This window comes from Fusarium pseudograminearum, chromosome 2 (genome assembly GCF_000303195.2).
Source record: "Fusarium pseudograminearum CS3096 chromosome 2, whole genome shotgun sequence".
Lineage (NCBI taxonomy): Eukaryota > Fungi > Ascomycota > Sordariomycetes > Hypocreales > Nectriaceae > Fusarium > Fusarium pseudograminearum.
The window spans coordinates 8,312,112-8,336,454 of record NC_031952.1 but is presented as its reverse complement, the minus strand read 5'-3'; the positions used below and the strand labels follow the sequence as shown (position 1 = coordinate 8,336,454).

Below are 24,343 nucleotides of genomic sequence, written 5' to 3'. Positions count from 1 at the left end.
GGGAATAAGGTTGCGCTTATGCCCTACTTTCTATGACTCTTGATGCAGGGCGCCGAAGGCATATTTTGCTTGAAAGTGTACCAACCACTCAAGTTAGCAATAATTTCAACATGGCAATGGCGAGTGGGGTTGGCAAAAAGGGTATCCTGGTCGTGATAAAGAAGCTCGATAAAGAAGCTCGCCATAGAGATGATGAAACTATTAAAAGGACTTACCTTTGTATCCAGAGTGTATCCACTATCAGGAGAACACGATTCCCATCTTCACGGACATGCTTGTCCAAAAGCTGTAAGACACGAATCATGGTAGGGCTTTTGAAAGCTAGCCATTCGACAAAGGATGAGCGGCCGATGGGGAACGGAATGGAAGGGTCGATCTTGAAATAATCGTAGTAGTAGTGTAACCCTCCAGTGTTGGTGTTCCTAAGAAGAGTCTCAATGTGCTCGATACCAAGGATCTGCCGATCAGATTCCAAGACATTGGCATTTTGCCCTTGGCGATGTGTCGTAGAGAACTCACGCGTCAGAGTCGAGAACCGCCAGACCAATTTCGACTTGTTCCCAAAAAATGCAGGTGGATCGTTGTCGAGCATCTTGACAGTGCGAAGGTCAAATGCAGTGATAACACCAGCTCGATGCACCCCAGAGTCCATCATGGCTTTGGAATTGCGATCGTCGCAAATGTTGGACAGGCTCCGGGCATGCAAGATGCCCTGCGCTACCAGAAGCTTGCCGTCAGGATCCTCATCATTGTAATGGCACTCCTCAACTCGAATTGTCGAGGGTAACAGCCCGTCTCCTCTATAGGTCACCAGACTTCTGATGTGGGTGGAGAGCGGAGTCAACTGTGAGACGATGTTGGTAAAGTTTGCCTCATGGTCAATGATCGGATGCATAGACGATAGTCCAGCCAGGAGGAGCCCTTCAAGCTCCCTTGTCATGCGGGGAAGAGCGTTGGCGCCAGCATGATCGTCGAATATTCTGCCCAGGTTGCTCGAGCCCGCGCACAGTATGGCTTCGTGAACGTCCAGGGCTTCTGTGGTATCCAATGGTCGTAGGTTTTCGGGCAAGTCTTGTTCTGTGATACCATGTCGGGCACGGTGGCGCGCCTCGGCATCAAATGCCTTCTCCTGTTCGCCCTCCACCTGCCGTTGCAGTTTCTTTTCCCGTTCAAACGTCTCAGCAGCCTGGGTCATGCTCCATATTGCCGCATGAATACCGGTGGGGTCTCGTTGCGTTTGGGCCTTCTAGACCTCATAGCTACTTCGGCCCATGTCTTGAGAATCGCTCAAAGATTCAACGCTGGAAGGAGGGTCAACCTCCACGACTTCGTTGTCAGCCATCGTCCTAAGCTGAATACCGAAGACCAATTAGCATATTCTCAAAATTTCAACATCTCAATGGCGAAGAGATATTGTAAGTGATCTTACTGTGTGACTTAGAGCTGTTCAGCAGTCGTTTCCAAGGCTGCAGATAGTTGTGAGAGGAAGAAGAGGAAGAAGAGTAGGAGGAAGCGAGCGAGGGTAAGTGAAAGTCCTCACCGCCTTCAGATTCTGCCGGACATATTCGTCACCGTCTGATTCTGCCGGTTACTCACGCTGACCGCCTTTCACATCACGATAAGCGACAGATAAGATATGAGATAAGAGATATCGGGCCGAGTTAATCCGACAGGGATGAGCTGTATGGAACTATCACCCAGTTCATGCTGGAAATTCTACTTCTCAGATACGTAGGAGGAAAATGAAACTTATGAAAGTAACTGTATATTATATCTAGTGCTAATAGCTAGCTGGCTACCATAACCACTATTCTTGACCATTATTGTATGCCTTGAAACTAGTACTGTTGATGCTCAGAGTGCTGTTTCCTGCGAGACGCACAGACTGGGTATAAGTATAGGGGCCGCCCAATGCTGAGATGATTATCTTGGTCCAGTCCTGGTTTGCTGGTTCGAAGTACGCCTTGACCATATCACAAACAGTACCGATCCAAGCCATAAAGACTTGAGAGTTGGAGAAGTGGCAATATCTTGCCAAAGAAGCAGCGTTACCGATAGACGCAGGTAAGACATGCGCAAAGAAAACACCCGGGATTTGCTTACTGGCTTTCTAAGCCTCGTAGCTCTTCCTGCGCATATCATAGGTCTCTTCACCAGGTTGGGTTGCTGGATCTGGCGTCAAGTCCCGGTTGGTCCACCACTTCTGGTTATCAGGAATACCCTTGATTCGGTCAAGGCTCGCATAGTCAAAAACGTCGTGTCGAGCCGTTCGGTCTCTCTTGCTTGTCAACTTCTCAGCCAAGGTGGCCTCGTCTGTCTCCGCCTCATTTGGGGGGGCGAAGGAGGAGGTTTCATCGATATCCATGATTTCAGTCTCCGCTGTCGCCGTGGGCTGAAATCCGCTCGTTAGTTGCCACTCAATGGTGATGAAGGAGAGGTCTTGGTCTTACCGAGAAACAGTTTGCGTGGGCATATTCTTGGTCTGCGGTGGACGAGAGTGCAAAAGAGCGCCGAAGCTGTGAGAGGCCTCAGGGCCATATATGTATATATAGATAGATGAGGAACACTTGATGGAATCAAGTCCAAGATGGGAAGAAACCAGACTATTTATGATAGTCATCAGGCGGTGAATGCATCACTGGTTACACTTGATTTGCCTTGATTGTGGGTAGAGACTTCTGCTCACCAGGCTTCAGAGGCAAACAACAATTACATACAGATTGGCGCCCTACTACATATCATCTTTACACAGCATCGTACCATGAAATCCTGGTGAAATTGTTGTCCAATCTGTTGTTTGTGTTTGGGTCTAGCAAAGTCAAGGTACTCTGGAGTCAATGATGGACCAAACCCATGAAGAAATTGTTTGGGTCAAGTGACCTTATCTCACGCTTGTCGGAAAACACAAAATGTTCTCAATCGCATTTTCAACTTGGGTAACAAATGTTTATTAATTAGCAATCCATCTCATGACTTCTACCTAGTACGGCCACTTGAAAGAAGTAGAAATGTTGATCGAAAATGGCTCTGGCTCTGTCAACGACTCAACCCGTCCAAGCAAATGTTCAAGCTGTCTAAAAGCTGCAGGAGGTGCATACTGAGGCACCATGTGACCGCTAGTCTTGACCGTAGCGAGAGTAAACCCTCTCTCAGAGTGCACCTCTCCCTGTACACTTCCACCAGCCCAGTTTTCGGTGTTCAATGCAGTGTTGTTTATGATTGGTACAACAAACTCTTGACTAGGCGCCTTTTGAAATCCCTGCTTGCCGTTCCACTTAAGTCCCTGCACCGCAAGCGCTGTTGTGTTGGATGTGATGATGTAGTCTGCCATACCAGAACCAATGATGACGTTGTTTGTCTTTTCGACAAGCGTTTGGAACTTCTTCTCGTGCTCGGCTGGATCGTAGTGAGGATCGTCTTTGACGAAGACTGGGCCGGAACAAGATGTCCAGTTCTGGGGAGCTGAGGGGGCATGGATGGCTTTGCGGACGTTGGGAAGGTTGAAGTAGATCGATGCGCCAGGAGCAACATACTCGACTGAAGGAAAGCCTAGAATATCCCAGAGAACGGGGCAGGTATCCTGGACGTGGTAAACGTTGAAACAGGGGTTGATGACGGGGATGATCTCGTCAAAGTGAGAAGTGATGTCACATCCTTTAGACGGGACAGACTTCCACGGCTTTGAAGGAGGAGGGTATGTCAGATGCGCTTCACGATACTTGTCCAGCCCACACTTCTCATTGTCGTCCTCGAGGATCTTCTTGTTCTTATTGGGAATGGCAAAGACACTCTCCCAATGTCTGAAGAAGGCTGGGAAAGCTGCCTTGTCGAGGTGAAGCTCGTCAGCGTACGGCATGACGGGATCATAGTACAAAGCGCCCCGGACGTCGTAGTACTTCTTGTCCTTCTTGTCGAGCATGGCAGCTCCGACGTAGGGAACGTAGACACCGGCGTAGGATTCACCGGTCACGTAAATCTTCTTGCCTTGGAGGCTGAAAGTGTCGACGAGATTCTTCCACCATTTGACGAATTCGTCTGCTGTCTGGGTGTTGTTGTGAGCTGTGACAGGACCGGTTGAGAAGCCCGTGCCAATGGGGTATTCGACCCTTGCTTTGTTAGTATAGTGCAGTGGTATGGTCAGCAAGTACTTACCAGATGACATTGGCTAGTTTATGCCATGACCACGCGTTTGGGACAGGCTTGTATGTTCCGTACTGCCATTTGAAAGGGCCGTTCTCTTGGATGAAGCCTACACAACGGATTAATATCGTAGTAGTGAAGGTAGAGAGAATAAAAATACCTTCCAGAGAAGAACATCCCGGACCACCGTTGAACCAAATAACAACATCATCTTTACCAGCTGGGTTAACAGTTGGGAAGAACCAGTAGAAGAACTTGGAGTCTTTGGACCCGTTCTTTTTCAGATCAACTGGGATCTGACCGGCGTAGCTTTCGCCAACATCAAATGAAACTTCGGGAATGCCTTTTGGCTCAACATAGTATTCTATTGAACGTCAGTCAGCACGGATAACGTCCTGGTGGTATTGGTAATCATACGAGAAGTCTTTGAGTTGTAGTATTGGGTGTTTGCTGGCTTGTTTGTTCGTGCGTCGATAGCAGACGCATTTGTCAAAGCAACAAGGCTAAGAGCCGACAAAACCACTGCTTTCAAGCCCATCTTGGAGTCAATACTGAGAAGTCCCAGAGATAGAATGCTTGAATAAATCAATCTGAGGAAAAAGGTGCAACTTCATGGTATTTATTGACGATCTACAGAATACGGTCTGATAACCCTGTCTATGCATGCACACCGAGGCTGTCGCTTATCATGCTTCGCCGGGAACTTTTGACATTTATGTCATTGACTTTCTCTTGTTCCACAGCTTGACCCTTGTTGATTGTTGATCCTTTCGTGACAGGCAAACCGAGGACGGATGTTCGGCATGCGGATTACAGGCGCCTTCCTATTGCGGCCATTTGCGGGGCTGGTCATCATAAGTTCTGTCAACAAAGGATCTTTCAGGTACTAGTGAGATAAGACGGACATTTACACGGTACCTACAGAGTATATTCAAAGGTTTTATAATTATCGCACACATTAGTGAGGCAATCAATGTCTGACATTGAAGTAGCAGTCGTGGATTAGTTACCCATCCTATCTAGCTCTAGATACTACCAAGTTTGAATATGTACCGTAGATCCGGGAATACATATAGATCAAAGACGCAATGAATTGTGGCTGTGGTTACTATAGCTGCTCGCAGAGCCAAAACTCGCGATACTCCTTGGTCTTCTGGGACCTTGCCGTCGCTCTAGAAGTTCCTCTGTCCCGCCCCTTAACCGGCTCAATATCCGACCCTCTATCAGCTGGCTCTCCAACTGGTCCGGCGTATATGTTCTATGGTGGCAAGGTCTCTGTTAGTTATCCCAATCTCAAAATCTGGCTCAGGACCCTTTGTCTAACCTTGGAACCAGTGGCGCCGCGTTCCGAGCGACCCTTGCTAAAATCTTGATAGTATGGGTTCTTTCATACTTGTCCTGTTGAAGTGCTACAAGGCGCTGTCCCAAGACTTCGTCATTGAGCCTCCATTGAAGCTGAGCGCTATCTAGGTTTGGGCTATTGGAATAGGCCAAGTCGATATGGTAAGGTAATTCGGTGATGGAGTATAAAAGTAGAGCAGGGTCGTCTTCGAGGGCCTGTGAAGCAATATCCACCGAATCATGAGATGCGCAATAACTGGTAGGATAAGGTGCAACTTCTCTGTAAGACGGCATATCTCCCCTAGCCAACCAGCTTTCAACAATTGTAACTGAATCCAGTGGCAAAGTTCCTTCGAGGACTTCAATCGCATCTTCAGTCTCGTGGTTTAACTTTAAAGTACCATTTTTTTGGAGCTGTTGGGGTGTGAATGAATGTATCGAGGATGTCGCCACACTAGCCGTCTTAATACGTTGTCGAGCAATAACGTATTCATCTAGCTCTGGAATAAGGATGTAGTTCAGGCATGTGTTTGCGATTGTACAATGACAATCTGTAAGAGGGTTGGCACTATCCAAGCCAAATAGCGCAAAGCCTTGGTTATGTATGAAAAAGTCGTATACTGATTGGTGAATAGCCCTCACAACACGAGACGACCCTTGTCCCTGATCTAGGGATCCGGCACCTACATTGACAGAAGAGTCCTCTGCAAGATTTCTGTTGGAGACCTCAGATAGCTTGTTGTTACTGACTTCGAGCAAACCTTTTGACAAGGTCTTGATTTCCCTTTCCAGCTGCTCATCACTGTCTGTGAAATCATCTGAATCCCGCCATTGTCGAAGGGACAGCGGTCTTGACGGTCTCATAAAAGCTAGTATGTGATGCCACTCATTGAGCTTTAAAGGCCGAGTTGCTCCGAAAACCCATTGAAATACTCTCTCTGCTAACTGACCTTCGCTTGGAGCGAGCTCTCCTAGTATTCTGGTGTAGAGTGCCTCAAGTTCTGTCGGCATCAATTCGATGTGGCGATACAGGATTCGTAGACTGGTGCCCTGATGATACTTGGCGAGAATGTCATCCAGTACTAATACCACCCATAGAAAGACTCCCGATGACATGGAAGTTATCTTCCTTTCGAGCCATTTTCTCCAATGAGCTTCGGATTGTGAGATATGACCTTCAAGCCGGTCTCGGGTGTAGATGAGAATATCGAGACTGTTGCAAGTGTCCAAGACCAACTCCAGCCAACCGTTCACAGAGATGTTGGGAAAGTGCCTACAAGAGAGGCATACCCTCAGGGTCTTGAACTTATCAGACAGGACTATCACTCTCCAAAACTCAACTTGCTGACGCTGCATCGGACCTAGCTCATCGACCGCATCCACAAAAATCCAGACAGGCGTGCCAGTAGATGAAAGGACTTGAATCGTGTCCATGAGGATAATTTGCAACTGATTCTCAGTGGAGATAGCTGATGGATGCACGGGAGCTGTCCGAATGGTGTCACTCAACGATCTCAGGGCTGGAGAGTCAGGGGAAGCTGTCCATATCTTTTCGAGCGGCAATAGTTGACATAGCAAAGACTGGTATATTCCTTTTGGCGAATGTTGCAATGAAAGTCCTCCAGCATCAACGAAGAAGCTAGCGCAGATACCACGATTGTCAGAAGCGGTCTTAGCCTGTGTATGTCGTGCTGCATTCTTCATTAATGTGGACTTGCCGGCCCCTGGTTTTCCTTTAACGAACAAGAGGCGATCGGCTGCCTTGGAACTCATACACCATCTGTTATACGTCGGATTTTGGAACAGCCATTCTGTAGTATTCGCTGAGGGAGGCAAGATAGACTCTCGTCGAGTGTTTACCCCATCGAACTGCAGCATTCCAAGGAAGACGTCCAAGTCTTTCTTATCCATTGGAATATACGGAGTGCTTCCGATGTTGGATACCCCGCTGCTTAATTTTGTTCTCCCTGCGCTGCCGTTGACTGGGGCATTTTCGATTGCGCTGTAGAATCTTCGAAGCTCACCTGAAACTTTGATGTAATTGGGATCTTGAGCACCGCTAAAGCGAGACATCTGTAGGTGATTGGCCTGTAAAGTCTCTGCCTCCTCTCTTGGATCTCCAATTAGAGAAGACTCATGAGGGACGACTTTGTTTCCCAATACACCCAAATCGATCCCGGTAAGCCCAAGGCTTTCCTGAAAGGTCTTGACCTGAAAGTCATAATCCTGCCAAATTCTACAGAACGCCTCGTGGGCGCGTTGTAGATCAGTTGTCTTGAGACCCAGAGTGTCTAGCATTGCCTTGGCAGTCTGGAACTGTAGAGTACTGAGTATAGACCGCGCCCACTCCCCTATTGCCGAGAGTTCGGGGCTTCCTCGATGAGGCGTCCCAAGAAATATTATTGCTGCTGTTGATTCGACAATATCCTTATGTTCCGCAGTTTTTGATGTTGAAGACAGAGCAAGCATCTAGATAGTTGGTAAGCCAGGTGCTAATAGTGAAGTACCAAACAGTTACCTCCTTCACCAGTATACCGCCCAGGCTATGGGCTACAAATATTAAACGACGGCCTGGCACATGCCAACGACCCAAGCAAAATAGGAAGTCTTTTCCATGGGAGAAAATGCTATTTGTGTTCACTGGACCCGAAGTGTATTTTGTTATCTTCGTATCATACCCGAATGTCAGTATCCGGGCCTTTTCACATAGTAATGGGAGCAATTCGGCAGGCCAGAAAACAGACATGCTGTTGCTGTTCACACTGGTAGAACAAGTATTGGCCGAAGTGTCAGAGACAATACTGTCTCGGCGATTCTTCCTTCTTGATCGACTCATTAAAGACCTGATGCTTTGTCTGAGCTCCAGTCTTTTTGAATCGTTCGGCTTGGGCGTCTCCTCTTGCGGCCTTGCTACTTTTTTGTCTCTCCTTTTAGAGGGTGTGGTATGCTCCCATGTTTTGTAGGGGTGGCCTTTTAGGCCGTGAACCATCACAATACTACCAAAATTCAGTTAACTTGATATCTCACAGCTCGCGTTACTTACTCCACAATTGGGGTGTCACTCTCTGGCTCATAAATCACACTTAGTCCAGTCGAAGGTATGGAGTCCCGCGAAACCTTTTTTTTCGATGGATATTCGCCTTGGGCGTTCATGGCAAGCCAAGGAAAGATCTATGCATGGTGATGTAAGGAGACGGTGAGGTGGTCTTGTGCTCTAAAACGAGGCTGTGAGATTCAGCTTAGTCACGTGGTGCAAGTGATGTTGTTGTCAACTCTACTCATCGACTGCCTGAGGCATGAGCTAGTACGACGGCAAAGTCATACAAGGCACAGGATCGCAGATTGAGGGTTCTCGTAACAAACCACGAGTTCCATATTGACAGCGATAGCGAAGTTAGGTGTGACGCAACAGGAGCTGCGTAGGAGGGCTATTAACCAGGCCAATTGATATGGACCTTGATTGTAATAGGTAGTACATCCAATCTTTATTTTGCCAATTATAAGGACACGCAAAGTTAACTATATACTACGCAATTGATGTTTTAATAATTTGTCGTGTAATGGAGATGCGAATTCTCAGTAAACGGCTAAATGTTATCGACTGTTCAAGATGCTTATAACATCTAGACAGTATCAAGCTATGTCACCCTATCCCTCTCTACTCACAGTGTTATCCACCCCGTTAAGTAGATCGAAATGCTTAAACTGTCTTGCAGGAACACGCCTCTGGAAAAGAATATCCAGCTCCTCGAAAGTACGGCCCTGACTCTCAGGAAGCCGAAAGTAACACCAGACAAGACACACAAGACTAATTCCACCAAAGAGGAAAGCCGTCTTGCTACCCCAGTTAGCCTCATCAGTATTGAGCATCAGAGGCATGACGATTGTAAACACGACTGAAGCGGCAGCCTGCACTGCTGTAGCTACGGCAATTGTCTTTTCTCGAAGACGTGTGGCTGAGATCTCGGAGATGATGACAAAACAGATAGGTCCGACTGTCATTTGGTACACAAATGTCCAGATATCCATCAGCGTAGCAGTAGCCCAGATAGCAGCGCTGGTGGTGCTGGAGATGCTGATGAATCCGATGATGAAGAGGAGGATCGTCATGACTGTCATACCCGCATTGTAGATCGTGCGTCTACCAAGTTTGAACTGTGTATCTGTTAGTTGACGAGTGGGATATGGCTGGCAATTACACGTACCCAGTTCAGTAGGAACCATGAGAGAACCGTACCAGTGAAACCCAAAGCGGTGTTACCAACACCCACTAGAGTACCAGGTTAGCATGTCTGTAATTTTAAGCTTTTCGAAATACGTACTGTTGAAAGCATCCGAAGGATCCAGTCCGGCCTTTTGGAAGAAGTATGTCGCATATCCAATAAGCGGATTTCCACCAATGACCTGAATAAGATACACCATAACTGAGATCTCAGTGCGGACCAAATTCGCTCTCTTGAAGCACTCCATCCACGATGTCGACGACTCAATTTCCTGCTCGAGAAGATCTGTCTGCTCAATTCCCGTAAGAGCCTTGTCGATATCCGGTCTGTTGGTGCTTGAGGACAGACCCAAGAGCGCGGAACGAGCTGCCTCACGTCGGCCCTTGCGAACCAGCCAGTACGGACTTTCAGGGGCGAAGGGAAGACCAGCGAGAAGAATTGCGGGCCAGACCCATTGGATTGCAAAAGGGATCTTGTACGCCCACTCGTCCATACGGGTTTCTACACCAGCCGCGCAGCCTTGGGCGATAAATTGGCCGATGACGAACGCCATGTTGATGGAAGTTGTGAGGAAACCTCTCAAAGCAAGAGGACACACCTCTGAAGCGTAAGTAGGCGCGATAACGACGTAAAATCCATAAGCCAAGCCACCGAGAATTTCGCCAGCGCAGAGCATGCCGATGCTTGTAGAGAAGAACTGGACAAACACCAGGGCAATGGACCAGACGCAGCAGAAAGCCAAGGTTTTCTTTCGACCAAACATCTCGAGGGGGTAGCCACTGGCAAGTGCTCCAAGAATCTGACCGATCGGATTACCCATTCCCAGAGCTGTCTGCCACGGCGCAGGAACTTCGTAGCCATCGCCACCATGGACCTTCTCGCCATACTTTGTTTGGAATGCAGGTAGGGCGTAGAAGGAAGTGATGATTTGGGCGTCAAAACCCGCCATGATAACGGCGATGCCGAAGAAGAGAGCCCAGAAGACGGCCCATGGATATTGGCGAGCGGCTTCACGGAAGCCGAGGTTGTGCTCTTCGACGGTGAGGTCGCGGGTGGCGTCGATCTCGAGGAGCTCAGTCCTCTTGAGGTCTGTCACTTCATGATTATCCCTATTGGCTTCTTTGTCTAGGGATGCCATTTTCAAAGATGTTGTATGATGAAGAGAGTAAGAAAGTTTGGCAGGGTCACGATGTTTCTCGTATAACGGCGAAGGCCGGTGTTTAAATATCTACTGAATATCAGCACACCAATACATATCCGACTCGCTTAGCCTTATCACGGAAGCCGACCTAACAATATTGAACTACTGCCAACACCCCGCAGATATGCCTGCGCATGAAACAGCATTTTATTTCCGTATCTGTACAATGCAACACGCCAATGCAACGTTTCTTGGCACCTTACGATAAGCAGACAATAGCTAGACAATCATGGCACCAAAATGCGGGGAAAAGATATCAGACCTGTGTAACCCGGCATTCGCACCGACTGTTTGCCGGGTATCGTGTCTGGACCAGGTTAGCTAAGATATCGTCCATAAATTTGAAGAGTCCTTCTCGTTCATCAATACCCTAGTCAACAGCAAAAAAGGCAAATCATCTCACCTAATCGACCCCTCACGCGACACAATGGTTACAGCCGGCCCTTTATTCTCACCAGACCTGATTGGAGCTGATGTCGTATCATCGTTCCCTCAAGGTTACACAATCCGACCACTAGAACGCAGAGATTATGCAAAAGGTTTCCTCGACTGCCTCGGCGTCTTGTCTGATGTAGGAAACGTATCCCAGGGTCAATTCGAAGAGAGGTTCGATTGGATGAAGACACAGGGCCAGGGGGTGCATTTTCACGTGGTTATTGAGCACGAGAACCGGATTGTCGGAACTGGAGCTATTATTGTAGAGAGAAAGTTGTAAGTCTTTTAATTGGTTACTTTACTATCTTGATGCTAACTTTATTTCGACAGTATTCACAATCTTGGGTTAATTGGCCATATCGAGGAAATTGCAATTGGGAAGGATTTCCAGGGCAAAGGCCTTGGTTTAAAGTTGCTGGCCAGCTTGTCGTCCATTGCAAAGAATGTCGGGTGCTACAAGACGACTCTGGGAACCAGCCCGGACAACGAGCCGTTCTATGTCAAATGCGGCTACAACAAGTCTGGAAACATCATGAACCAATACTTTGAAGAGCCAAAGGAACCCTATTATCGGGGATAAGTGCGATAGATTATCGAAGATATCTTCAATAGCTGTAGCTACCCCGGATATTGATGGTGATCTCGGCTCAAACGAGCTAGACTCCGGTGTTCTTGTCCGATGTTTGCCGGTTCGCCGACATCCCGTTTCACCGACTGAAGATCGATGGATTGCAAATTGATAAGAGCCTATCAGGATCATTCCATTTCTCAAACGTTGCATTATTTAGTTATCTCCAAATCCTCAACGCGGGGAAATTTATTTGATAGCGTATGCGTGACTGTTGAGTAGCTGTAGTGTAACAAAGTGACAGAGCCGAACATCCGTAGCTACGTATTAATAAAGGACGCATCTTAACACAATCGAAGATTTCTTCCGATTAGTAGCAAAGTCATTATCTGCAATCAAATCTCTCTTGGTATCTTCACCATGGCGCCCCATGCCGAACAGGATGAGTCCATTCCTATCATCACTCGCCTTCCACCACCAGAACGTCCAGCCTTTTCCGCCTCGCCTCCACGTCTACTCATCATTGGCGCTGGTAATCGTGGCAAAGCCTACGCGGAGGCTATTAAAAATTCAAGTAACGGCGTGATTGTTGGTGTCGTAGAGCCCATCGCACTAAAGAGACGGCATCTCGGTCGCAAATACATCTGGGGCACCCGAGAGCCGACTCCGGGCGAGGAGTTCAGCGACTGGCCAGAGTTTGTTCAATGGGAGCTTAGCCGACGACAAAGAGTTACCTCCGGGGCTACAGATATTCCTGAGGGCGTTGATGCTGTCTTTGTTTGCGTCCAAGATGGCATGCACAAGGATGTTGTTCTTGGTCTTGCACCGCTGAAACTACACATCATGTGTGAGAAGCCTCTAGCGCCTAATCTGGAGGATTGCATGGCTATCTACAATAGCCTGTCGCCCGATTCATCAGGATGCTCAGAAAAGCTATTCGCTATCGGCCATGTCCTTCGTTACAGTCCTCACAACATCATGATGAGGAAACTTTTACTCGAGGACAAGGTCATCGGAGACATAATGTCTGTTAACCACACGGAGCCAGTGGGTTGGTATCACTTTACACACAGCTATGTCAGGTAAGTTACTAACCAATAAGGTTGCACAAACGACTAACCACATGTTAGAGGAAATTGGCGCAATGAAAAGGCGGCAGCTCCGTCACTCCTTGCTAAATCATGCCACGACATGGATATCCTCTACTGGATTTTGGCGGCCTCACCTCCCGGTTCCAACAAGCCAACCCATGTCCCCAAAGATATAAGCTCTTCCGGATCCCTCCAATATTTCAGAAAAGAGAGAAAGCCTGTCGAAGCAGGAAACGCCACCAATTGCTTGTCATGTGCCTATGAGCCATCGTGCCAGTTTTCAGCGAAGCGGATCTACACAGGAGCTGACCTCAAGAGTCAGCAACAAGAGCACTTTTGTACAGTCGTCGCACCGGAAATTGAAGACTGTATTCCAAATGCTGGGACAGAAGTAGCTAAAAAGGCTATTCTCTCCAAACTTGCTGAAGATTACTCAGTAGATACCCCAGCAGATGAGGTTAGCAAGAGAAATACCTTTGGACGCTGTGTATACGAATGTGACAACGACGTCTGCGATAACCAAGTCGTAACACTTTCCTGGGACGCCGACCCCATCGCAGCTCCTGGCGAAACACCGCTGCAAGCTCTCAGTGGCAGAGGTAGCAAGACAGCTACATTGCACATGGTTGCTTTTACAGAAAAGATCTGTACCCGGTTCACGCACATATACGGTGTTCACGGAGAGATGTATGCCGACAGTTCCTCGATCACAATCACGGATTTCAGAACATGTAAGAAGACGGTGCACTATCCGCACATCCCCGAAGGCGGTGGTCACGGTGATGGAGATGAAGGATTGACGAGGCAGTTTGTGCTGGCGGTTGATCGTGTAAAGAACCATGGTGAGAAGGTGTCGACTGCTCAGCAAGAGTATATCAAGTGCAATTTGAGAGATGTTATTATGAGTCATACCATGGTGTTCGCTGCTGAGGAGGCAAGGAAGGGAAGGAAAGTTGTAGATTTCCAAGAGTGGTTTGAGAAGGAGGTCATGATAAAGTTAGGGGCATAAATCTTAGGGGTTAGACATAAAAAATAAAAATATCCAGAAGTTTTATGCTATTTAGATTATGTTCTTAGGTTATTTAGTTTTATTAAGTAACTGTATCATAAGGAATCCTAGATTATATCGATCTTTAGCATTTTCATCCTAGAGTTCAGTCATTGCTGTGTGTACACATTTTTGCTGTGACTCATCCTTCCAATCGTACATTCTAGTATCAGCGCCTTCTCGAATTAGTCCGCCCACCCAGTACCTCTGGGGCTCGCTCCAGTTTCGCCTTGGGGACCGGTTCCAGGGTTTCGTTCCCGCCGTCAATCGAAGTAGATGAGACAAACAGCTCCAGTGATCCCTCCTGACCTTACCATTCCCGTTCTCCATGCTTCCTTTCCTGGGACTGCGATAAAGTGGTCGACAGGAGTAAAGACCGGAGAATATCCATCAAAGGAATTGTTTACCTTGTGCCTGCTCGATGATATCTGAACGCCCAGATTGCCTACTTACCATGACCGACCTGATACCTAACTCGTGGCCGTACCCGAACCAATCGCCGCAAACCTGAGCCTGAATCTTCCCCGGTGGTATGTGGACGAGAATCCATCCAAATGTATCCAAGGTAGGTGAGCTGGAGGCAGAAGGCATGGGCTGCCTGCCTCTGAATTATGTGAGAATAAAGTTCGTTGTTGCCCTACTTTAGGATGGAATCAAGTGAGACAGCGCATTTTATGCCCATCTGAACCTTATATTGGGGCAGGGCAAGAAAGAAAACAGGTCCCGTGTGAGCATTGGAGTCATAATGCTCGAGAAAGTGAAATCGAAGATGGAAACCTTATCTTCAGGGTTGCCCTACTTTAGAGTTGTACCACCAAATAAAAGGCAGGTGCAAGATAACGCACCTTTCAGTTTTCCACAAAGACGCCTTTCCCCCACCTTCGTTGCTTGCTCCCTTTCAACTCTTCATCTACTACTCAAAACACACATCGCCTACCCTTAGACTACACTTTAGGGTACAAAGGTACGCATCCTCAGAAGTTTGCTCTAAATGGTCTACTAATTTCATCTCTTATGCTTCTAGAAGCGTAACATGGGCCTTTTACAGAGCCCCGACCCCACGACCTATTATAGGGATCAAGCATGGGATGCGAAATACTCCAACTTGAGCACAGATGCTCTAGAGAGGAAACGAAACAGGATCGAAGAGCAACTAATGAAAGCCCGAAAAGAGTTCAAGCGGGAAATCTACGTAAACGACAACAGCGACTGCCGGGAAAGGTCCTTGAAAGTCTCCCTTCTTCACGTCAAATTAGCTCGGGTCACATCGCAGATTGAGCTTCGGAAATATTCGCCTGACACATGGTATAACGGATCAGAGGCTTTTAATCTCAAGCTGCGACATGATAGCTGGACCCAGTGGGAGAGCATCACGAGAAAATATGAGTCAACAGTCCAGAATTCAACCAGTCGCGAGTCATTTATGCGATTATTCGCAACATCAAGAGTTGGGCTCGGGCGAGATACTTCCTTGCAGTCGAATATGGCTGCCGAAATGAAGAGGGTATATTGCCCTAGCCACCCCGAAGACTTAGAGGGTTACCGCTGGGATCCTATTCTTCATGGTTGGTTGGACAGCTGTTTTGTCCGTACTGCCCACCTATTCCCATGGTCCCAAGGCGCGTTTATGGATGACATTTTTGGCAGAGGTTCAAGTGATGATCTTTTCTCTCCATGCAATGGACTATTTCTGCATTACCGGATTGAGGCTGCCCTTGAAAATGGCTATATTGCCATTGTACCAGATCTCGAACTGGAACCAGCCGACCCAATGTTCTCCTTCAACGACAAGGATGATCGACAGGATCGGGTCAAGAAATGGGAGACACAGAACCCTAAGAACTACCGAGTCATCGTTGTTGATATGGATCACCCACAAGTCAAGAAAAAGATCAGCGACGAGAAGGATATGGGTGGATTTGAGACAATCGCGGAGCTACACAACCGGAAACTGGTTTTTCTAACTGATTTTCGCCCTCGAGCTCGCTACATCTGGTGGACATTCCTGAACACAATCCTTCATGTATCTTGGAGGAGCAACTCGAAAGACCAGAATATCCAACATGAGGAAGTGCGAAAGACAACTCGGTACTGGGGAACCCATGGGAAGTACGTAAAGAAGAACCAACTTCTGGGATTTGTTGAAGAGATTGGCCATGACGTTGCCAGTATTCTAACGGATGAGAATGGAACTGAAGAGACAGATGGCGTAGAGCCCGAGATTGAAGCAACTCAGGCCTTGGTGGGAGCTGCTACAGTCAGGTCTTCAAAGGAGGTACTTGAAGCTTTGGCAGAGGATGACCCTGATTACTCCGATGACTCCGATGAGGATGGCTACATACTTAGTTGATGAAAATAAATAACCTTACCGGGTCTGCCGCCTGTCAATATCACTCAAGTTCTTGGTACTGTTATATATTGCTGCAAAGTGTTTTAAAATCCGATAGCGGCCGGACAGTTCTCTTCCGTAGCCTGCTTATATATGTTGAATAGTCAAGCTATAAATCGCCAATTCTCCTTTATAAATATGTAAAAACCCAGATATCACAAATCATTAAAAGTCCAAATCGCTAATGTGTATCATGCCTCGCTCATCTGTTGTCGAAGTTGTTTTTGAAACTCGTACTTCTTCTCTCGTCGATTATTCTCCCTTGTTCGGAACTGATCTCTGCGTCTCCTTTCAGCCCGTGTACTTAGTAACGGGCCTTGAGGACTCTCCCAGTCTAGTGGCACTTCTTGGAAGAGGATGGGTGTCCAGACTGGTAGTAGACGCTTTCCGTAGTGGCCTTTTGATGTAGGTAAAATATTCCACGTTTCGTCGGTTTGGATGTCGCGACGCTCAACTGGCACAAATGCAGATGGTTCTGGGGGATTCAGTTTCAAGTATGAAACCTTTCTGTCCCGATCAGAGCGCCACTCGCGGTATTCAATTTCTGCATGTGTAGCCTGCTCATCATTCAATTCGAGATCGTACGCTTCCTGCCCTTCCAACAACGGCGGCTGTGGTTGCGTGGCATATTTGGGCTCCCATTCTCTAAGCTTGGTGTGGCATTTTTCCAGCGCTGACCAATGTCGCTCAAGAGCCTTGACCCTCGAGTGAAGATCATGAGGCTCATCAGGAATAGGAGCTCTCCGTCCGCCTCTGCGCGCAATAGCGCTAACAGTATCTCTAATATCCGTCTCGCGGAGGACAAGCCAGGTCAAATCGCGACGCGTTTCAAGACTGCGCAGCAGCTTCGAGCAGAGGTTGTAATCGTCGCCGGGTAAGGACGTCGGAACCATCAAGTCGCGCAGGGTGCGGTCGATGTAGCGGACTTCGCAGAGGGTGTTTTCGAGACGGGCATCGTTGGGGATGTCTCTGAAGGGATTGCAGCGCTCGAGAAAGGCGGTCCCCACGCGAGTGTTGGAGGTGCTGTCGCTGAGGGGTTTAAGGTTGATGATGCGCCCCGCAGGTACGGGGACGCTGCGGGCCCTGAAGACGTTGAGAAAGCCTCGGATGGCGCTCATGATGCATTTTGCGATGGACAGAGCATTTAATGAGAGTGGGGGAAGTAACAATCAAGAGAAAGAGAAAGATGGAAAAAAAGAGGGGGATATCGGGGAATAAAAAGAGGCAAAAAAGATAGGAGAGAGAGAAAAAGATACTTGTTTCTGAAAACCCTCTCTACTTCCCCAAGAGGTGAGAGATGACGGGCTTCATCCTTGTCACCTTCCGTTTTGCTCCGCTTGTACCTTTTTCAATGCGATTCGGACATTGCCGCGTGCTTTGACCAAGGGAAGAATAAAAGTCGGTGAATTAAAAAGACAACTCATCAGTTAAAGCAAGCTTTCCCTGTTATATTATTCAAGAATTAACTCTTGTTATTGTTACAAATTCCCTCAATTTTTGAGTCTTCTTTCGTCTCAAAAAAATGGATCGACAATCGCATGCAATCAATTCGTACAGGTACAGGTACACCAACTTCCCCGCGAAAAAAAACAAGATCCCGTACCAAGCCACCACTTATTAGGCTTAGGCTTATTCCATCACCATCGAGCCCGATTCTCTGCTTCGTACAGTTGATACGTGTAGCTACCCCATTCATCTTGCATAGAGTCAGCATCAATCCTGCTTCGAGTTCCTTGATCCTCGAGTCTTTGGGCTCGGAACGAAAGAGTCTGCCCTCCGTCAACACAGCCGATAATGCGACCGTCGCCAAGGAATTCCATCCACCCTGTGTTGCTGTTGCCATATATGACAGGTCCCATATCTTCACGACCCCGCCATGTGAATTCGAGTCTATCGTGCGATGATCTCATAGGGCGCTGGTTGAAGCGCAGCACACCTTCATACACACCGAGGTTGAATTGTCCCCAGAGTCTGTTACCCTCGAGTGTGAGACATAGCTCGAAATTGTCGGGGTCATAGTGGGACCACTGCTCTGTAACATCGCTCCAGATAATCTCGTAGTCGCCGTTGAGAAGGCCCAACGGCTCAAGACTGTCGCCATCGTCTGGGTCGCTGTCATACGAGCGGTAGCTGTTGCTCGGAGAGTGTCCGTCGGAATAGTAGTCTTGATGTGGAAATTCCGAGTATGGGGGTGGAGCATCAAAGTCGCCAGATGGTGGGACGGGGATCCGGCCCCGGGCCGCGAAAGCGCCGCTTCGACGCGCCGTTTGCTTGGTCCGCGGCGGTCTAGCTGGCTCTGAGGCACTTGCATTGCGACCGGGTCCTTGAGAGCTGTCTCCTCTGCGGGCGGTTTGTTTCAGACGTGGCTTTGCTGGCGTTGTGGATTCGGTCGCTGCTTTTGCTGGGGCTTTCGTCGTGGTCTTAGTCGTGGTCTTGGTCGTAGTTGTGGTCGTAGTCGTGGTCTTTGCGGTCGCTTTCGCTGGCGTTTTCGGTGGAGCTTTTGCTTTAGGTGCAACAGTTTTGGGAGCTGGCGCTGTAGCCTTTGGCGTTGTCGTCTTTGTCTTTTTAACGGCGGGAGTATTGTCGTTGTCGGTTGCCTTTCTCTTGGTTCCCGCTGTAGCCTTTGTCTCCGCTTTAGCGACCGGTGGTTTTGCAGCAGGTTTACTGTTTGTCGCGCCCTTCTTTGCCTCGCGATCATTCTTTGTCCATTCTTTCTTGAGCTTGGTCTCAAGCTTGGTGACATTGGCAGGCACCTTTAGGCCACCCGCGTTAACAGCGTCGAACAGCCGCATGCGCGCGACCGACTTTGTCTTTGAGGGCTGGAGGCCATAGTGGATAAGTTGGGCTTCGAACCAGTGCGCGGGGTAGTCCTTGTCGTTGCCCGAGGAAAAGTGTTCCTTGAGCTCTGTCGCTGTAGCGCGTCGATGGCGGTTTTGGCCTGAAGCTTGGGCGAAAAATACACCCTCAGCGAATGCGAAGCCGTCTTCTGCGACCGGAGGAGCTCCTGCCCAAGTGCTGGCTGCGGGTACCTTGGGCATCGCGGACAGCGGATTTGGTGTGTTTTGGAGGAAGACGTGTCTGATTGCGTGTCAAATGAGGGGCGATCTGGAGATGAAGGTATCGTCACTACCTTAGGTGCTGACCTAACTTTTTTTGCTTTTTAGGGGGCTATGCACAGTTTCAGCACCTGGCGGGCAATGGCAGGGAAGTTATTCATGAGCACAAATTAATGTTTGGATAAATGCTATGCAAATAATGATTACCACCTCTTATCTGTAGATCTGTTAAATTAGTTGGAAATCATTTTCAGGTAATGTACAGGGTAACGTCAGGCAATTTATTTTGTCACCACTGTACCTAGATAGCAAAACTGAATTGAGTACAAAGTATTTACCTGGCATTTCTTATTGCTAATTCTACCTCAGCAACTGTGTCAATTTTTGGGCGATGGTGTTGGTTCCATTCCCAGCTTTTTGGCTGGCATGAAAGACTAGTCGTCTTCAAGACTCGCTATGAGTGTGGCAATATTCGATAGGCCCCTCCATATTTGTCACAACAACACCAGTTACAGCAGACAAGTCTTTCAAAACGATGTAATCTAGGAGTACGTTATCAATCTCTTTGAGCCACAAAGTTCGCCATAGACCTGCTGGCATGAGAACGAGACCACAGTCCCGTCACTCTCCAGGCTGTTAGATCGGGTTTCAAGCCATGATTATGAATTGCTTCGAGACGGACCCAATGATATTGTACTTTGCGAACACAAAGATGACCGGAATCTATGTTTAAGAGTCCATAATTGTGATCAAGGTGCTGCTTCTAAGGATCTCTGTGTCGCAATGAGGCACTGTCAGAGTCGAGAACGACGATGTTGACAGCAGAGGTTTTCAGATGCATTCTTATCGACTCTGTGAACGAGAAACATGCTATCACTTTTTCGTATGGCTACATTATTGAGCCGAACAATTGCGAAATTATAGAGTCCTTCAAAAAGCATGTAGGAAGATTTACTGGGTGGGACAGAAGGATCATTGAATGTCGTTTTGTATGTCCGAGTGTCTCCCAATCCACTCTACGTAAAGTCCATTTGTGGATATTCTGATATTTATTATGTCACATTTACCGTATTTTCATTGATTAGTTACACATGAAAAACGGTTCGGTAGTTTCCAAATACATCCATCATCGGTATTTCCCAACCTTCAGCCTGTGGCCAAGATGATTCGCTGCACCGCGGCGGTCAATATGACCAAAACGAATGGCAGCGTTGCAAGATGTGCAGTTTGTCTACTGCAAATGCTATGTATGGGTTGCGCCAATGCAAGTCAGCCAAGAAATGTTTGCATTATCAGCCAATAACTCATGTCATGAGGCCACTGTTTGGTGTTACACTCCTGGAGTGGGGTAGTTACAAAATGGCAAGTTACATATCAAAAGTTCAACGTAACATATGCATGCAGATCCGTATAATATGGGGTCTGGGGAAGCTTCTCCAACATTATTGTCTTTATTTTTAACCTTAATCATCACATAATTCAATTCTGAACTGTCCTAAAATTTGCGGTCATCATGTCCAAGGAGTTGGAGCACAGTGAAGCTGTTGGCCAGCATATCAGCAATGGTGGTGAAGACAGCAAAGAAAACACACAAACTCCTGAAGCCATAGCAACAGCGCTTGCTGCCACTGGCGCAGCTCCGTCGCCATGGGGTCGTGGACATATCCAACTTTACATGGCCTGCGCACTCATCTATCTATGCTCGACCATGAATGGCTACGATGGATCGCTCATGGGCTCCCTCAACGTGCTCCCCGAGTACCAAAACTACTACGGCTTGGGAAAAAGCGGATCTACTTCGACGGGTTTGGTCTTTTCAATCTTTCAGATCGGTCAGATGGCGGGTGCCTTGTTTACTTGGATCTGTGACTGGCGAGGTCGGAAGATCACTTTGGTTGTCAGCTCCTTCCTTATTTGTGCATCAGCAGTTTTTACTGCTGTGGCTCCGACGTTGTCCTCCTTCATTGGAGCGCGATTTCTCCTCAGTTTCTTTTCGACAATCAATGGTGTTGCTGCGCCGATGCTCTTGGTTGAGATCGCCCCGCCGTTAAACCGAGCAACGGTGGCAGGTATATACAACACTCTTTGGTACATGGGAAGCATTATTGCTACTTTTAGTGAGTTCTTATCTACCGTTTACAAGTCTACAACTAACTCTGGCAAAGCCCTGTATGGCGCCAACATCCACCTCAGTGGCAACATCAAGTGGCGACTCCCCTTGTGGCTACAGATGCTTTGCCCAGGCTTGGTCTGTCTTGGCGGCTGGCTACTCCCCGAAAGTCCAAGATGGCTGATCGCCCAAGGGAGAGATGGAGAAGCCCGCGACTTTATTGTCAAGCATCACGCCAACGGTGACGCCGAGCATCCAATTGTTGCCATCGAGATGCACGAGATCCGGGAATCACTCTTGGAAGTTCAAGGACGTTCGCAATGGGCTTGCTTTGACTTGAGGAGTCTTTACAAATCTCCTGCTCGTCGATATCGTCTTCTGCTCGTTATTGCCATGTCCTGGTTTGGGCAATTCTCGGGTAACAACGTTTCAAGCTACTATCTTCCAATTATGGTACAGAACGTTGGAATCACGTCGACTAACCTCATTTTGCTCTTAAACGCGTTTTACGCCTTGACTGGATGGATTGCTGCTACGATAGGAGGTATGGTATTTCCTATAACTGACATGAGGTATACTGATAGTGTCCATAGCACGTCTTCACGATATTGTCGGAAGACGTAAAATGTTTATGGGTTCTTGCCTAGGGATGTCGATATCCCTGGCAATAGTTGCTGCTACTGCCGCCGAGTATGAACGTTCTGGAAGCGTACCGTCGAGCTCCGCCAGCATCGCATTCATCTTTATTTTCGGTGTTATCTTTGCAGTTGGATTTACTCCCATGCAGCCGATTTACCCTGCCGAGGTTCTCGCCAGTGAGTTAAGAGCCTTTCGTCCAAGTATCGGTCACTAATCAAGGTAGATGACATGCGGGCGAATGGCATGATGGTATTCATGATTACCTCTGGATGTGCAAGCTTTGTCAACACGTTTGCAGCTCCGGTTGCGATGGAGAATATCCGTTACTGGTTGTAAGTAAATACCCTATAATTTCGCACAATAATTATCTTTAACAGTGTTCCCGCAGCTATGTGTTTTTCGTATTTTGGGATTTGTTTGAGTTTGCGTTCATCTACCTGTTCTTCGTTGAGACAAAGGGCCGAACCCTGGAAGAACTGACTGTCGTTTTTGAAGCGAAGAATCCTAGAAAAGCCAGTACTAGATCGCTGTAGCCGCTTGGCCCTAAGAAACATTCTCATGTATATATATATGGAGATAATGATGATGCTGTGGTCTGTCACGGAGTGCTGTCGAGAATTCAAGCTTCCTAATTATCAAATCGACGGATTGGCTCGTATGAAAGATTAATAACGCGCATTGTAAATTTAGACGGCCTGGGTTGACTGTGTGTGTTTTGACTATCCATGAAGTTGCCCGAACATGATGGCTAGCAATTGACGCCGTTCTTGTCGTCGCTATAGTCTGCGGGTTATTCGCCCAACCACACCTTCAACTGTCTAATTCGATGTCCTGACACCAAGACCTCTTCAGACGGTGACCCATCGTCGTTGCGTCGGAAAGCTAATCGGAGAATCGCGCCAATCTGGCCTGCAACTTCGGCCAAATTTTGTGTTTTATGCCGAAGATCCTCGCCCTCGATCCCAGAAGAAAACCAGAACTCGTCCCAGAAAACGTCTTGTAGCTGCTGCTTGCATCCGTAGTCATGCCATCCGTGTAGGGTCCTGAATCCTGTGGCTAAGAAAAGTATATCTAGATCCAGTCCAAACGGCATAACCGATGCCAGCGACCAATCAACGATACCTGTGACTTTCAACGTATCCTCATTGACCAGAATGTTGGTTACTGAGAAGTCGTTATGGGTGAGGACTTGTGGGTAATCCTTTGCGAAGATAGAGGGAAGGGCTTCGATGAGCTTTGACAGAATCGACTTTGATAGAACTGGCGGTGATTCTTCCGCCAGTCTAGTCAGTCATTTGTAGATTCCCAGTTGCTTCTCTGCCTGGGTTTGGTGGTCAACCGGCTGAGAACTAGACCAACATCGTGCAAAATACCTGAAAGATGTGAGTGAGATTGCGGCTGGATCTAATTTGGATGTTGTAAGCTTACCGAGCCAAGTCCTTGACAAAGGCTCTTTGGGTGGATTCTACGTTGGAATCCAACTCCACCCAAAAAGGCTGAACTCCGGTGTATGATGAACCTCTCAGGTAAGGCATGGAGTAGATAAACAGAGGGGGGTCGGCGCCTTCCATGTTTCCGTGAAAGGTTGACTCGGGGACAAGGTTTCCATGAATCTCTTTGGCCAACTTCACAATGTCCACGTCGAGCATGGCCCCCTGTTCTCTGAATGACAAAACGAGATCTTGTTGTGGCCCAGGGCATCCGCTACAGATGACGGTGTAGCTCATTGAGCCTGGACTTTCCACAGAGCTGACCGTCGAGGCGCTAGAAATCGATCGGGCGACGTCGTCGCATTGTTTCTGAGATGGCGATTTGCGGTCGCCAAAGAAGCGATCCGTTACCCGTTGAGCCCAAGATAAGTCGGTCATTATCCCAAACTTTGTTTTAAGATTGTTGCCAACAGTAAAAGCCGAAATGCGAAGACCCTTTGTTGGGTGTTGGTTGAAAGTCCCGGCCCAGTTTCAATGCCCCCCCCTCAACCAATAGCCTATCAGCACAGAAAAAAGCAAAAAAATGAGGTTCTGCCCGGGCTCGAACCGGGGACCTTCTCGGTGTTAACGAGATGTCATAACCAACTAGACCACAGTACCTATTACTGTTTG

General features: G+C 47.8%; 10 protein-coding genes across 10 annotated transcripts, besides 2 other annotated features; 4 read left to right on the top strand and 6 right to left on the bottom strand.

Moving 5' to 3' along the window:
• Positions 1–211: 211 nt before the first annotated feature.
• Positions 212–1,195, bottom strand: FPSE_11232 (uncharacterized protein; the record flags this gene model as incomplete). The annotated part of the gene is made up of 1 exon (XM_009264349.1): positions 212–1,195. The coding sequence occupies one exon, from the start codon at positions 1,193–1,195 to the stop codon at positions 212–214; it is 984 nt and encodes a 327-aa protein (XP_009262624.1).
• A 1,785-nt stretch (positions 1,196–2,980) lies between these two features.
• On the bottom strand, positions 2,981–4,678 carry FPSE_11231 (uncharacterized protein; the record flags this gene model as incomplete). Its single annotated transcript, XM_009264348.1, has 4 exons — positions 2,981–4,106; positions 4,153–4,249; positions 4,301–4,504; positions 4,558–4,678. The coding sequence occupies 4 exons, from the start codon at positions 4,676–4,678 to the stop codon at positions 2,981–2,983; spliced, it is 1,548 nt and encodes a 515-aa protein (XP_009262623.1).
• A 570-nt stretch (positions 4,679–5,248) lies between these two features.
• FPSE_11230 (uncharacterized protein) lies at positions 5,249–10,842 on the bottom strand (the record flags this gene model as incomplete). Its single annotated transcript, XM_009264347.1, has 6 exons — positions 5,249–5,398; positions 5,465–5,501; positions 5,534–7,950; positions 9,148–9,636; positions 9,687–9,751; positions 9,804–10,842. 6 exons carry the CDS (start codon positions 10,840–10,842, stop codon positions 5,249–5,251), a joined length of 4,197 nt encoding a protein of 1,398 aa, XP_009262622.1.
• Positions 10,843–11,332: 490 nt separating this feature from the next.
• Positions 11,333–11,920, top strand: FPSE_11229 (uncharacterized protein; the record flags this gene model as incomplete). Its single annotated transcript, XM_009264346.1, has 2 exons — positions 11,333–11,616; positions 11,671–11,920. The coding sequence occupies 2 exons, from the start codon at positions 11,333–11,335 to the stop codon at positions 11,918–11,920; spliced, it is 534 nt and encodes a 177-aa protein (XP_009262621.1).
• Positions 11,921–12,328: 408 nt separating this feature from the next.
• On the top strand, positions 12,329–14,008 carry FPSE_11228 (uncharacterized protein; the record flags this gene model as incomplete). Its single annotated transcript, XM_009264345.1, has 2 exons — positions 12,329–12,990; positions 13,039–14,008. The coding sequence occupies 2 exons, from the start codon at positions 12,329–12,331 to the stop codon at positions 14,006–14,008; spliced, it is 1,632 nt and encodes a 543-aa protein (XP_009262620.1).
• A 1,072-nt stretch (positions 14,009–15,080) lies between these two features.
• Positions 15,081–16,397, top strand: FPSE_11227 (uncharacterized protein; the record flags this gene model as incomplete). Its single annotated transcript, XM_009264344.1, has 1 exon — positions 15,081–16,397. One exon carries the CDS (start codon positions 15,081–15,083, stop codon positions 16,395–16,397), a length of 1,317 nt encoding a protein of 438 aa, XP_009262619.1.
• Positions 16,398–16,627: 230 nt separating this feature from the next.
• On the bottom strand, positions 16,628–17,554 carry FPSE_11226 (uncharacterized protein; the record flags this gene model as incomplete). The annotated part of the gene is made up of 1 exon (XM_009264343.1): positions 16,628–17,554. The coding sequence occupies one exon, from the start codon at positions 17,552–17,554 to the stop codon at positions 16,628–16,630; it is 927 nt and encodes a 308-aa protein (XP_009262618.1).
• A 54-nt stretch (positions 17,555–17,608) lies between these two features.
• Positions 17,609–17,689: a repeat region.
• Positions 17,690–18,073: 384 nt separating this feature from the next.
• FPSE_11225 (uncharacterized protein) lies at positions 18,074–19,474 on the bottom strand (the record flags this gene model as incomplete). The annotated part of the gene is made up of 1 exon (XM_009264342.1): positions 18,074–19,474. One exon carries the CDS (start codon positions 19,472–19,474, stop codon positions 18,074–18,076), a length of 1,401 nt encoding a protein of 466 aa, XP_009262617.1.
• Positions 18,847–18,927: a microsatellite.
• A 1,531-nt stretch (positions 19,475–21,005) lies between the features above and the next one.
• On the top strand, positions 21,006–22,774 carry FPSE_11224 (uncharacterized protein; the record flags this gene model as incomplete). The annotated part of the gene is made up of 5 exons (XM_009264341.1): positions 21,006–21,609; positions 21,658–22,146; positions 22,196–22,417; positions 22,465–22,573; positions 22,630–22,774. The coding sequence occupies 5 exons, from the start codon at positions 21,006–21,008 to the stop codon at positions 22,772–22,774; spliced, it is 1,569 nt and encodes a 522-aa protein (XP_009262616.1).
• Positions 22,775–23,031: 257 nt separating this feature from the next.
• On the bottom strand, positions 23,032–24,109 carry FPSE_11223 (uncharacterized protein; the record flags this gene model as incomplete). The annotated part of the gene is made up of 2 exons (XM_009264340.1): positions 23,032–23,524; positions 23,670–24,109. The coding sequence occupies 2 exons, from the start codon at positions 24,107–24,109 to the stop codon at positions 23,032–23,034; spliced, it is 933 nt and encodes a 310-aa protein (XP_009262615.1).
• Positions 24,110–24,343: the final 234 nt, after the last annotated feature.